Raw genomic sequence first — 15,067 nt, 5'->3', positions numbered from 1 at the left:
GAGTCTGTTTCTAACCAAAGAGTATACTCGCTGTATAGAGATGTCTCCAGAGATAAACACTCCTTGTTTGATGACTACCTACAGAAAGACTGCAATGGACAGATAATACTGCAAAGAGAGAACATCCAAAAGACAAAGCTGTCGGTTTACTTCTACACCAGGTACTGTAACATTCTATTGCCATCTGCACATTTCACTCAACATGGTCTCTCTGGGTTATCTCATTCTTTTCCATGACTTGGATCACTAAGTGTTTGCTGTTGACTTCTAAATCCGAACCTCAAGCCCTAATCTCTCTCCTCAGCTCCAGACCCATGTTTTCATCTGCCTGGTTAAAGATGGTACACCGAAGCACTTTACACTCCATGTAGCTAAAATAAACTCGTACTCTTACCCTTCTGAACTTGCTCCTGGATCTGCTGCCTCAATTAAATGTGTTCCCATCCAACCCACTATTCAAGCTAAAAGCTCCCCAAGATACTGTGAAGAAAAGGAAAAGGCCGGCCATAGACTAAGGGGAAAAAATCTGTAAAACACATACCTGATAAAGAAGTTTCAGAATATATAAAGAATTCTTATAACTATTATATAAGAAGACAAAAAAGTGACCAAAAAATGGGCAAAAGATTTGAATAGGAAACCACAAAAGAAATTATAGGAATGCCAAACAAAAACATAATGATATCACTGCACACCCTCAGAATGGCAAAAGGGGTACATATATGTCAAAATTTATCAAATTGTACATTTTAAATATGTGCAGCTTATTGTATACCAATTACATACCTCAATATAACTTAAAAAGAATGCCAAGCATTGGCAACGACATGGAGCAAATGGAATCCCATACACTGTGCTGGTGGGAACGCAAAATAGTACAGCCACCTTGGAAGACAGTTTGGCAATTTCTTAAAAATCTAAACGTGCACTTACCATAAGACCCAGCAAGTCCACTCCTAGGCATTTACTCAAGAGAAGTGAAAACATATGTTTGCACAAAGACTTATTAACTCACATGTTCGTAACAGTTGTATTCATACTAGCCAAAAACAAGCAACAAGCCATCAACTGGTGAATGAGAAACAAACTGTGGTAAATTCATACAATGAAATGCTCCTCAGCAATAAGAAGAAATTAACTACAGTTACAAACAATAACATGAATGAATCTCAAAAGCATTATGCCAAGTGGAAGAAGCTAGACACAAAAGACTACACGCTGAATGATTCACTTATATGAAGTTCTAGAAAAGACAAAACTATAGTGACAGGAAAAAAAGACCAGTGGTTGCCAGAACCATGACTGCAAGGAAACATGAGCAAATGCATGTGTGTGTAGGGGGGGAGGCGGCAGGACAGCCGTGTTCTATATCCTAACTGCAGTGGGTGGTTACACAACTGTATACATTTGTCAAAACTCCTCAAATTGTATACTTAAAATTGGTGACTTTTATCATATGTAAATAATACCTCAGTAAAGCTGATTTTTAAAAACACTGGAAGGAAAGGCAAAATAAAAATACTCAAACTAAGGATAGTCACAGCTTTCATTTATTGAGTTCTTAATGTATGTCAGGTAACATTATCATGTATTTTACATTCATTATCTCAATGAATCCTCTCAATAAGCCATTCAGGGACTTCCCTGGTGGCGCAGTGGTTAAGAATCCGCCTGCCAAGGCAGGGGACACGGGTTTGATCCCTGGGCCAGGAAGAGCCCACATGCCACAGAGCAACTAAGCCGGTGCTCCACAACTACTGAGCCTGCGCTCTAGAGCCCACAAGCCACAACTACTGAAGCCCGCATGCCACAACTACTGAAGCCCGTGCGCCTAGAGCCCATGCTCTGCGACAAAGAGAAGTCACCGCAATGAGAAGCCCGTGCACCGCAACAAAGAGTAGCCCCCGCTCACCTCAACTAGAGAAAGCCCGCGTGCAGCAACGAAGACCCAATGCAGCCAAAAATAAATAAAATAAAATAAATAAATTTATTTAAAAAAATAAGCCAATTCATTGAATCATCCAACAAAGAGCTACTGAGTACCTATTATATGTGAGGCAATGTTCTAAGTGCTGGGAACAGAATAGCAAGGAAAACAAAAATCTCTGTACTCACGCAGTTTATATGCTACTAGAGGAGAGTAATAATTCTACAAGGTGGGTACTATCATTACCTGCATCTGGCAAATACTTTGTCCAAGAGCCCAAAGCTAGTATTAGGAAGAGCTAGGATTCAAACTCTAATTCAGGATTTCACAACCTCAGCATCACTGACAATTTGAGCAGGACAATTCTTCGGTTCGGAGGTTGTCCTGTATGCTGTAGGTGTTCAGCAGCACTCCTGGACTCCACCCAATAGATTCCCCGAGTTGTAACAACCAAAAATGTCTCCAGACATTGCCAAATGCCCCCTGGGAGGGAAAATCATCCCTCGTTGAGAACTACCGTGTAATTTCTAAACTGACACAACAGCCCAAGCATTTAAAAACATCTTTCTTCCCACACCTGACACTGGTCCTGAATTCACCTCACCTAAGACTTCATCATTTGTCAGTCTACATCCCGGCTCTACTCTCTATCATTTCAACAGTCACACGACTGCCAAAATTCACCTTCTAAACCTTCAGACCCTAGGTGAAATGTCTGTAGAAACTGCCCTCACTACCAGTACGAAGAATTACTATAAACTCTTTGTGTACATACAAAGTCAATTACAACACCTTATTTTTGTGTCTGTCTTCCCCACTAATGTACGAGCTTTTCCCCAGCAGGGGCCGTATCTCATTCATGTCTATAACCCTAGTACCCAGAACTAGAAAGCATTTGAAGGTTGTTTTTAATTCAACTGTAATTCAAACAAATTACACACATACACACACACACACACACACCCCCCACAAATCATACAATAAAGCTTTAATCAACATGAATCCTATTACGACATGAATCCTAAACAAATGGGTCTTGCTCCTAATAGGATCTGAAAGGATTCTCTAACTAATAACCCAAACTTTATTAACAAACATATTGAAGCCTTCAGAATTTTCCAAAACCACATAGAGATCAAGTTTCCTAATCTTAAAATTCCTGTCAGTCTAGTACAGTTTGTCAGGGGCATTAAATAGCATCACATTATTTTGGACCACCAAAGCCCCATCCCACACTACCTCCCTCTTACCACCAATGCACTTGTTAGTTCAGATGCTTTTACTGAGCACCCCCTCAGTACTAGGGGCTCAAAGAAGAACCAAGGAAGGGAAACAAATGTTTAGTGGTGGGGGTGGAGGGAAGACACAAAGAACTGGTAACCGTCGGCCATGTGGTGCTTATTCAAATTATCTCAGTTTTTCTTAAACTGTCTTATAGTTTGGTCCACTAGGAATGTTCTCAAAAGATAACTCAGCCACTAAACTAATGTCTATCAAAAAGAATGACTTAATAGCAACGATCCTAAAATAAAAATCACATTTTTGGCAACTGTTTCCTAAAATGGAATAGGATACACAGTGTAACAGTCAACAACTCTACACAGCAGGCCAACTCAAAGGGATATTTAAGGCTACATTCAGCAATTAATTCACCTTGCAGTGTTCACCAGGAAGTTGTATCATTTGATGTTGAGAATTTTATGGCCACAGTATACAACTCATAAAAACAGCTATAAATAATTTCTGGCTACAACCATTACATCTTCTCTCTGTAATCCACCTTTAGAGCTTACCTGGCCATTATTTTTTCTATTTTTAGAGCAATCCCAGACCTGCTTTCTGAAGAAAATCTCGGTCTCGTCCACAGGATCTCTTTAGAGATGTATGCTGGCTGTCCATTCAGGTCAAAATGCTGACTCAATCAGGATCTGACCTTAGACATGCGGAATGTGTGCCCTCATTGGTGCCTGATGCTTACCAAAACTTGATTACAGAAATAATATTCATGGAACAAATTATTCATTCAATAATTCTATCAAACGTTCTCTAAGTGCCAGGCACCATTCTAGGTGCTGAGGATAAGCAGAGGCCCTACAGCTTACTCATTCTTCCTTATCTCTGAACCAAGCCAAACCATCGGTGAGCAGTATACCTAAATCCAGTTGCTCTGGCTCTTCGGAGGATGTTCACTGGTACTACCTAAACCTGGATTGAGAAGCATTATAAGAAGCAACCTTAAAAAACAACAACAACAAAAAACTTCCTACTATATTTGTCATTGGGTTTATTTTCCCCCACAAAACCACAGTGTCCCCATTATGAAAACCAGTGAGAGAAATTTTTCTCTAAAAGTCAAAAAAAGTGTGCCTCTCTTAAACATGTGTTGGATTTTACAGACACCATGAACCTGCAAGTTGAGCTTTATTTTCTTCTTAGCTTTTGTTCTAGGAAACTCAGAGCCAAATATGGAACCAACCTTTGGTAACTGTGCAGTACCTTCTAGTCTATATACTAACTTTGCCACTGATTTAATTTCATTACTATTCTCTCATGGTTTTTGCCTTAATATCTTTATTTTTAATCCTTCATACTGTATATATTTTGAAAAGAAGTGAGAAATAAAAGGTATTTAATAGGTGCTTTTTTTTTTTTTTTGCAGTACGCGGGCCTCTCACCGTTGTGGCCTCTCCCACTGCAGAGCACAGGCTCCGGACGCGCAGGCTCAGCGGCCATGGCTCATGGGCCCAGCCACTCCACAGCATGTGGGATCTTCCCGGACCGGGGCACGAACCCGTGTCCCCTGCATCGGCAGGCGGACTCTCAACCACTGCGCCACCAGGGAAGCCCTAATAGGTGCTTTTTAACCTAAAATTTACTGTATACTCTCTACGTGCCAGGCACTATACTAAGCATTTTACAACCCTATAATGGTTGAACTATTATTATTTCCGTTATACAGATGAAGAAGCTGGGGCTCAGAGAGGTTTATTAACTTGCATATGATCTCAAAATGTGTATCTGACAGAGCTAAGATTCAAATTCAGCTCAAACCATTACACCTAGGTGTATCTACAGGCTATCATAGGAACAAACAAAGCAGAGAAGAGGAAGGTGAAGGAGAGGGTAGAAAGTTTGCACGGAAGATGTGATGTTTGAGGGAAGTCTTAAAGGTGGGGAGCTTGCCAAGGAACGGGGAGAAAGTATTCCAGAGAGAAAGAGAAATCATCTGCAAAAACCCAAACATAAGTTCTGGGAATGGCAAACAGGACATAGAGTTACATTCAGCAATTAGTTCATTGTGAAGCATTCACCAGAAAGTTAAGTCAATCAATTACTGGACGTTTAGTAGATCCATTATTGAGAATTTGGCCGTTATTGAGTACATGGCCACAGTACTCAACTGTGGCTGGAAAGATAGATAAAAGTGAAATAAAGGCAGTCTTTTTTTTTTTTTAATTGAAGTATAGTTGATTTACAATTTTGTGTTAATTTCTGCTATACAGCAAAGTGACTCAGTTAAACATACATATACATTTTTTTATATTTTTTCCATTATGATTTATCATGACAGAGGGCAGTGTCTTTTTATGATTACGCTAAAAAGTCTGAATTATGTTCAATAAACAAGGGGAACCACATAAGGATCTTAAGCTTGAGAATTAGAAGATCAACTTGCACAGTATGTGAATGAATTACAGATTCAAGGTAGGGAACCCAGTCAGGAGGCTACTCCAAGAGTCTGGCAGTGGGGTAATGAAAGTTAAAAAAGGGCTATCGAAAAGAAAATATAATGCAAGCCATATATGTAATCTTTACTTTCCCAATAGTTATGTTAGAAAAAGTAAAAAAAAAAAACCTGAAAATAATTTGAGTAATACTTTTATTTAATCCAATATATCTAAAATATTATTTCATGAAGTAACTGACATAAAAATTAGTAATGAGAAATTTGCCATGTACTTTTTGTACTAATCTGAAATTTGGTGTGTTTTTTAGTAGTTAGATATATGCCTCACTTTGGACATTAAATTTTCATTGGAAAAATTTGATCTGTATTTAGATTTCATAATTTACAGATGAAAAAGCAAATTCACATACCCAAGTTGTTCCAGACATAAACATTTTCCAGTAATTAAATATCGGTTTTAAAATTTAAATTAATTACAATTAACAATATTTATTAAAAATCCAGTTCCTCAGTCATGAGAGCCACATTTTGAGTGTTCCACAGCCATATATGCCTACCACATTGGCCCATACAGGCCTCAAGAGTGACAAAGGAACTTTGGCTGTTTGCACCTTCCACCATCAGCATTTCACATCTACCTACTGTTAAGGTTTACTGTGTATTAACATCAATAACTTAGCAAGAATTAACTATTACAGTGGTCCTACTGGTTACATCCTCACTACTGTAACTTACTTTCTCTAGGCCAATGCCTACATCCATGAAAAAGGAATCTTCGAATGACTACACAGAATTGCTATGTAGTACCTGACACATGGAATGTGCTCAGAAATGCTTGTGGAATGGATGCATGCTCTTCATTACTCAAGGAACAATGCACTTGCTGCAGACTACCTAAGCCCTTTGTTTCTATCTTCCTATAGTTCAACTGCTTATTAGACTCTACGTACAATGAAAACAGTAAAAGCAATAAGAAAACCTATTTTCGGGACTTCCCTGGTGGCGCAGTGGTTAAGAATCGCCTGCCAATGCAGGGGACACGGGTTGGAGCCTTGGTCCAGGAAGATCCCACATGCCGCAGAGCAACAAAGCCTGTGTGCCACAACTACTGAGCCACCATGCCACAACTACTGAAGCCCGCGCGCCTAGAGCCCGTGCTCCGCAACAAGAGAAGCCACCGCAATGAGAAGCCCATGCACCGCAACGAAGAGTAGCCCCCGCTCGCCACAACGAGAGAAAGTCTGCACACAGCAACGAAGACCCAATGCAGCCAAAAATTAATTAATTTAAAAAAAAAGAAAACCTATTTTCAATTGTATATTTATTAGAGGCATTATAGTATAATGGTTAAGAGCTTCAGCTCTGGAGTCAGACTGCTGTGATTCAAATCCTGGTTCTATCACTTATGAGATGTGTGATCTTAGATAAATGCTCAGCCTCTCTTGTGCCTCAGTTCTCTCTTGTGTTAAAACAGTGATAACTGTACACAGTTCATTGGGGTGTTTCAAGGATTACAGAAGATAACACAAATAAGCAGTTGCACATGGTACCTGGCACACAGCAGATGTTCAATAAACATTAGCTTTTTAAACAGAGCTGGTGAAGAAGTTGAAATTACGGCTAACATAAAAAACTAGGCCTTCTCAATTATCCACATCTCTTTCCCACATAATCTTAGATACCAAAAAAAAAAAAAAAGTACAGGCAGTACTTTGAAGTCCTGGAAGACAGAGCTTGCAGATAGTTATATTCATTAAGAAAGGAGCTAAGTAAAAAACTTCATCTACTGACAGTGTATAATTATGCAGTATAGTATAGGTGCAGCCAAGCAAACGGAAAAAAACACGAAGCAAAATTGGGAAGGCATTTTGCCTTACCTGCTTTTCCGTTTTCGAGGTGGTTTCTCCACTGTGCCAGTCAGTCTGTAGACCAAACAAATAAGATGGTAACTAAAAGTAACAAATAAGATCACATCTGCGGGCCCTACTGTGCCAGTCAAGAACTCAACGCACCACCCTCGAGCACTACAGGCTGTCTAAGCCCATACCTGCCTGACCTTACAAATGCCTTACGTTCTGTTTCCCCTAAATACCAAGACCAAGCGATCCTGGGACTCACCGTTCCCCTAATGTCTGCTTAGCCCAAACCCTGCTCTGCCTCCTGGTCTTTCACTCCATCCTCACCTCCTATTCGTCACAGCCCAGCTCCCCAAAACCACCCACCGCCACCTACTCATTGTCTGCTTCACCACCCCCGCAAGCCCCTCCGGCTTCCCCTTTCCAGTGCCCACCCCCTCCCGACACGGGCACTGCCCCTCCGAGCCCCGCCCCTCCAGGCCCCGCGCCCCCCGCATTCCACTGCCCCTCCACCGAGCGCGCGCGCCCTGCCCCTCCCGGCCCTGCGCCCCCAGTCTCACCGCTCGGCGCCCCTTCCCTCACACGCCCCTCTTATCCGGTCTGGAGAATGCGACCGCCTCCCAGCCCGCTCCGCCGCCCCTTGGCGCCCCCCGAATTCCCCGCAGCCCGACCGCCCCTCCAGTCTCGGCGCCCCGAATGCTTCACGGCCCCAAGCTGCTGCCCTGGGCCCGCTCCCGCGCCCCATCCCCAACCCCGACCTCCATTCAGCCCCCGCCCCACCTTGGGGCCAGGCGACTCCGCGGCTGCTGGGGCTGCCGGGCTCCTCTGACCATCCGGCTCCTGCTCCGCCGCGGGAGCTGCTCCGGCGGCCGTAGGGCTCGCTCGGGAAGCTGAGGCGGCGGAGGCTGGAGTAGGCGGAGAGGCGGGCGAAGGGCCTCGCGCCTCTGCCAGGCTTGCCGCAGGGCCCGCCTCCTCCGCGCCTCTCCTCAGTTCCTATTGGCTAGAGCCGTAGTGTGGCCGAAAGCCTGGAGGCCGATTGGACGCTCGGGCCGTCACATCCCGCCACCTAGAGTTTGGTTGAGACTGCAGGTGGCGGCGGAGGTGCCTTAGAGGCTGCTAACACTGCCGGGGAGATCTAAGCGCCACCGTGCGGTCGAAAGTAAAAACTGCATCTCCGGCGCCAGACACCTGCGGCGGGCAGGTTCTTCTGGCTCTGAGTCCTGCATCCCACACACCTGCTGGCGCCCCTCAACACTGCACCACGCCAGGACCAACAGCTAAGCGCTGCAATTTCCCAAACTCCTCTGGCAGGTGCGACAGTGAGGTAAGTCTCCAAAATGAGCTTCATTTTGAACCACCTCATATCCGGTCCCTGACTACATCATGCTGAAATGGTCAGAGCTCACAGATAACACTTCACAGAGGATCCGGCAAGAAAACTGTAAGAATCTATCCATATAAAGTGTGGTTTAGATGCTCAATCCTCTGCAGAAGAGATAGCAAGCTTGGGTGCAGGCTTCCAAGAAAGCAAGATATTTTTAAAATAAATTACCAAGAAAGGAAAATCAACCCTGCAAACAGAATTGATGCCGTAACCAAAAGCAATGTGTTCAGTTCTTAAATGCCTAAACGGAACTGACCCCTGAATGTGTTGCTAACTGTCCTGTGATACTGCAGATGCTTGTGACTTCTACTCCAGCTAATCAATTTTAAAATAAATTTCCTTGCATTTTTAGGGTTGTTGACAGACCTAAGCATGCAAGACTACCAGCACATAAGCATTATAAATCAGTTACCTTTTCTCTTCTACTTTAACAAGGCCATCCTTGAAAATAAGACATAACTCAGTAACATATTAAAAAAATTCTTCCTCTAAGGTGGAATCCCCTTCAGTCTTTCTGCAATCCTGTGTAGTTTTTGTTTGGTAGATCCTCGGCATATATTTGGAGCTGGGAAGAGGCATAAAACTTTCTCTTAAGCTATTTCTGTTTTATCAGAATACGCTTTTATGCATCAATAATGTGACAGCCTAGAGTTATACACACCAAAAGTTTGGGGACAAATCTCTTACTGATCTTCACAAATGGTAAAAATGAGACTACTATAGTTTTTCATAAAGCCGAATTTATTTGGTGTAAAGGGCTGTCCTTTATTCTGAGATGGCTTTTTTTACATCTTTCCTTCTATAAAATGATGATGATGGTAAATTGTAATGGGACCTTTAAAATGGCATTGACAAGGAAAAACAAAAAGTTGAACATCTGTTGGCTCCCCAAATTAATATTTTACATAATCCCAAGATAACAGAACCATAAATCCCCTCAATACCAACAAATAATATCCACCCTTATAATCACCAAGCCAGAAAAGAGAGAGAACCTCAGAATCATTTGTCAGAGAAGACTAGGGGAGATGTGGTAGGAGGAGTCCTGGTGGGGAGGATCAACTTACTAGGAGACTAATCTTGAATGTCACTCATTATGTTTCTTAAAATATGAATTAAGGGCTTCCCTGGTGGTGCAGTGGTTGGGAGTCCGCCTGCCGATGCAGGGGACGCGGGTTCGTGCCCCGGTCCGGGAGGGTCCCGCGTGCCGCGGACCGGCTGGGCCCGTGAGCCATGGCCGCTGAGACTGTGAGCCATGGCCGCTGAGCCTGCGCGTCCGGAGCCTGTGCTCCGCAACGGGAGAGGCCGCAGCAGTGAGGCCCGCGAAACGCAAAAAAGAAGAAAAAAATATATATATGAATTAAAATCATCCGCTTGGTTTTCAAGGTCTTTCACAATTGGCCAACGCCTCTCTGATACGTGGTATTGTCAATAGAGCTGCAGCTATTCATTTCTTACGCTTTCCCAAGGAGTACCCTCAAGTTTACCTTCATATCATGTCCAAGTTCTAGTAATCCCCATTTCTGTGCTTTTACTATATGAAATACATGGCCCATCATTCTAGTATACATTTCACACTTCCTCTTTTAAGTCTTCCCCAATTACTCCACCTTACCTCAAACATTTCCTTCTCCAAATTTGTTGTACTTACATAAACTACACTATGTCAGCAATTATATATTGCCTTGGATTATTTTTACTTCCCAACTACACTGAATTTGGGCAAATGATATGTAAGTGGGCCCTCAATAAATGGCAGCTTTGGGCCAGGGACTGGGTATTTTATATGTGCTATTTTTAATCCTGAGATCAACCCTGTATAGCATTCTTATTTTAGACACAGAATTTTAAGATTCAGAAAACCCAACTTGCTCAAGGTCACAAAGCTACAATAACCAATACTGCTTAAGATGTACTACTCTAGGATGCCCTAAAGGGGTTCACATTCCAGCTCTCTTGTGCAACCCTGGGCAAGTTACCTATGATCTCTAAGTGTGTTTTCTTGTCTGAAGAAAAAAAAAAAAAAGGTACTACAGTCATTGAGCCATAGTAGGGGTGACATAAAATAGGGCATGTACGGCATTTAGCTAAGTGTGCTCAATACAGGTTAGCTGCTATTACTGCCTGTCAGAGCTGGGGTTTTTACCTAGATTGATCCCAAAGCCTATATTCTTTCCACTATTCCATTGCCTCCATACAGTCTTTTATAACCCATTCCCATTTATATAAAAAAGCAAAGTGCTGAGAACAGTGGCTGCCCAGGGACTGAGTGGAATATACTTACACAATAATTATTTTTGTTGACACACGCACACAAAATTCATAAATTTCATGCATTTTTGAATTAAGAAAACATTTGAATGATCCAAGCCAGCATAAGCTTACTATCATGAGTAATATGCCTTACGAAAGGCACATATTCACCAAGTGATTAACAAGGAAACAGAAAACTAGTAAGAGGGGAATAGGATCCTTCTCCAAGCATCTACTGTGTTTGGTTTCATGCTAGAGGACTTTCCAAATGCTTCTTTTTGGTGTTTTACTACTGTATGTTTCATCAGCATGACTGCACAGTTTAAATACACAATTGAAAGAGTTGTGATGATCTCATGAAGCTGGGTTCTGGGCACTGGATCCAGGACGTAACAATGAACTGGAACACTGAAGAGTCAAATGCAGAACAAGAAAAGTTTCACTTCTGTTTACTAGTCAAGCAACTAAGTGAAGGAATAAGCATTTTTTAATTTTTAAATTGTGTTATATAAAATGCTACCTTCTTGTTGGGACAGACTGCATTAGATAAATTTTTTTGCCAAACTTCCTATAATCTTTTTATTAATTTACAGAGAGAATATAGCACCTTTCATCCAAAGAACTGAAGGTGCTTTACAAACATTAGCATTTAGAAAACAAGTACATTTAAAAATCTGGATTCTTGCTGTTAAATCTCTTCGACTCCAGATACACAATTTTTTGGAGGCTGATGGAAAGCAATTCTGTTTCTGACAACGGAAGAGGCTCAGAAAGAGTTCGGATTTGCTTTCACAGTACAGGCATTTTCCAAAACCTGGTGCTGGGCTTACAACGCAAAAACACACAAATCTTAATGCAAAGAACAATATTTCAAACCTTATTTCAGAAGTGAAACACAGGGTTTAAGACATCAAAATCTTCCAACAGTTCTAGACATCCGGACAGAGTAGGAGCTGATGCAGGTTGCATATTAAAGATGTGCTCTTGACCCAGGCTTTTCAGGATCACACCCAAATGAACACATTTAGAGTTGTGAGATTTTTCAGGAAAAAGCATTAACCTCGGAAAAGCTAGCCAAGAGCGTAGCAGGAAAATGAGGAAAGGGGAGTAATTGGCAATTAAAAGTAGACAGTTCTCACTAGAGCCTAGGACATTTTATTAGAAACCAAGTATATCATAGGCAAATAAAAATGGTTATTACCCCCATTAATACAACATAAGGGATTTTACATTCAGCCTAGATACAGGGAATAACAGAGCCTCATGCCTACAAATCTATGACTTGCAAGTATTTTCCACCACATGATTACTCTATATAGTACATAGCCCTTATTTATCAGAGGGATCCAAATATTCCTTTTAGGCTTACAGAGTCCAATACATTCACTCTCTCTTCCCTTTACATGTCTAATAGTAAAAACTTTTTTTTCATGCAAAAAGCCATTATTCAGTTGAAGAGAAAAAAATCAGGCAAAACAGAGATGGCAATTAAGGAATGGACAGAATATTATTGGCACATGCCCAACTAGTGACAAACAAATGCAGTACACCATGACTTAAAAGTAAAAGTCACATTACACGGGTAACTAAAACAACTACATCAATCTAAGCTAAGGAGTGTCAAATGGGAAGGAAGGGCTGAGGGTTACCAATTTTATTGGTACAACTTAAAAGCAGAAGAGAGAAAGCACTTAAATACAATTTATGGTAACAGAAAAAAAAAATACTGCAGAAAGCTGTTCAAAGACCACACCAAGTTGTCTGCATCATTAATTTCCAGTGTTTCACAAGTAGTAAAATACATAGCTACATATCCCTGTAAGATAAAAATACCTTTCCCCCTGAATTACACTGGGGTCAGGGCAGTAAAACAAAGCTACTGACCCAACAGTTCAAGTGTGTGCAGCAAATGTCTTAGCCACTTCTTTCTTACAGCTATACAATTAAAAACTACACAAGGAGCTGTGTGGTTGGAGGAAAAAATCAAAACACTATTGTGCTCGCTTAATGAAAGAAAAGCCCTGATGAAAAATTATGTGCCAAGAAGCTTAGACTATAAAGATTTTTATTGCATTTTTAGGTAACCTGGAAGTTCTTATCCTGAAGGGGGACAGTTGGTTTTCAAAACTACCTGAACAGATGCTAAAGTGCTTTATTAATTGGCTGGCTTCACAAAGATTTCCTGGAATGACAAAAATTAATTATAGTAGTAAAGGGATACCAACTATTTCATAAAATGGTTAATTCCAGCATCATTTATGACCACAATCATAAGAGACACTGGAACACTTGTCCTTATTAAGTGGACAGTTGCATATCAAGAACTGATCATCACAACCCTTTGGATATTCAAATTACTTACACAAAGCCGAAACATAGTATCACAGACCTTTACAAAAAAGGACAATTTGGTTTTTTCAACACTTTTAAAAATCTGCTTCAGATTACAGTTCACAAGAACAAGAGTCCTGACTTTTCAACCTTTCCAGTTGCAGTTAAAAAATGAACACTTTCTAAAAGTTAAGGTCAAGTGTTACAGTAAGAATGATTCCTATTGAAAAGTACATATATTTTACTTAATGATACTCATGATAGATTGTAAACTGGATTGATCACATTCTACTCAACTGGTATCAAATGAACACATCAGCATTACAAGTATTAAATGTTTTTCTATTACTAGAGAGGATATAAACCAAAACATTAATATGGCAGTTATTTCTTTAGGCACAGTTTAGTGATTTGTTTTTAAAATATATAGTATGGAATTTCAGTTGAAGTTTTAAACTTAATAACCAAAGGGCCAAGAACTCCGATTAGGAAAAAAGAAAAAAAGAATAACTTGCAGCTAACAATGTACACTGTTTAAAATTTCTAACACTTTAACCTATCTGGGTTTTATTTAAGATTACTTTATTAAAAAATACAAGGAATCTGAAAACAGATCAATACAATTATCTTAATGTACAAAGTCATAAGCTGTAGCAGTTTTTAAACTAAAATTTAAAAACACAACAAGGAGGGCAGCCCTTTAGACCAATTTATTTTATATCCATTTAAAATATCATCCAACAAAGGAAAATGAAGTTTACAGCTGGGACAGGTACACATAACTCGAGGCATTTGCAGTCCATCGTGCCCACTGAATAACAACTTTGCTGCTGAAATTTCTTAAAACTTACCAAACTAAAACAAAAGACTGAATAATACAAAAGGAGGAGTATTTCAGTGTAGTCTGTTCTGTCAATTGGCTTTTTTAAAAAAGGAAACATCCTGTTTCCCGTAGACCAGTAAATAAGCAAGAGCTACATGCAGCAGTGTGAGTATTAAGACATTTCTCAAGTCTTCTCAAATGAGTCCAAGGCGGGGATGGGATGGGGGAGAAAACTGATAGAAAAACATTGCTATAGACACCATAACAAACAATAAATTTAGATAATTTAAAATTTAAAAAAAAAGGCAAGAGGCAGCATTTCAGCAGCAAAGTGCTTAATAAAAAGTATATTGTAGAGGGTAATACACGAAAGTTGGGGTAAGAGGGCAGAAAAATGGGTCAGCAGGATGGGCGAAGGCCTCAAAGGAAATACGGCGTCGTTGTCCTGGGAGGAATAACACGTTCTGAATCTGGAACTGCCCGGAATAACTTTGGTTCTCTTGTATTTACATCTTTGAAGACCATGATCGAAGCAATATTTCCACAACGATAACAGTAATTAGGAGCAGACCATACTGTTACCAGCTTCTCATCAAACATAAATTTATAGCCTTCATGCACTAGTTGGTGTGCTCTGCAGATGAGCTTTAAGTTGTTGATATGAACAAACTGCAATTTAGAAAGGTTTTGTTAAGTATCCAGCACATTTTTTAAAAAATCAACCTACATATATAAGAAAATAAGCATTTAAATAAAGTATAAATCCTATAATTACTAAAGCTCTCATGATTGTAGAATCCATTCT

The 15,067-nt window shown here is 40.6% G+C and overlaps 2 protein-coding genes across 2 annotated transcripts in view; both read right to left on the bottom strand.

Moving 5' to 3' along the window:
• Positions 1–8,376, bottom strand: part of SCAI (suppressor of cancer cell invasion) — a 137,241-nt gene extending 128,865 nt beyond the window's left edge. Inside the window, exons 1-2 of the mRNA XM_030858687.2 lie at positions 8,252–8,376; positions 7,493–7,537 (exon numbers count right to left, since the gene is read on the bottom strand). Of these exons, the coding sequence (XP_030714547.1) occupies positions 7,493–7,537; positions 8,252–8,304 (98 nt within the window). The 5' untranslated portion in view covers positions 8,305–8,376. The remainder of the gene's footprint in view (positions 1–7,492; positions 7,538–8,251) is intronic.
• Positions 8,377–9,578: 1,202 nt separating this feature from the next.
• PPP6C (protein phosphatase 6 catalytic subunit) overlaps positions 9,579–15,067 on the bottom strand; it is a 34,019-nt gene continuing 28,530 nt past the window's right edge. Inside the window, exon 7 of the mRNA XM_030858686.3 lies at positions 9,579–14,931. Coding sequence (XP_030714546.1) covers positions 14,683–14,931 — 249 coding nt within the window. The 3' untranslated portion in view covers positions 9,579–14,682. The remainder of the gene's footprint in view (positions 14,932–15,067) is intronic.

This window comes from Globicephala melas, chromosome 6 (assembly GCF_963455315.2).
Source record: "Globicephala melas chromosome 6, mGloMel1.2, whole genome shotgun sequence".
NCBI classification, from domain to species: domain Eukaryota; kingdom Metazoa; phylum Chordata; class Mammalia; order Artiodactyla; family Delphinidae; genus Globicephala; species Globicephala melas.
The sequence above is the reverse complement of the archived record's forward strand: the minus strand, read 5'-3'. Positions and strand labels throughout refer to the sequence as shown.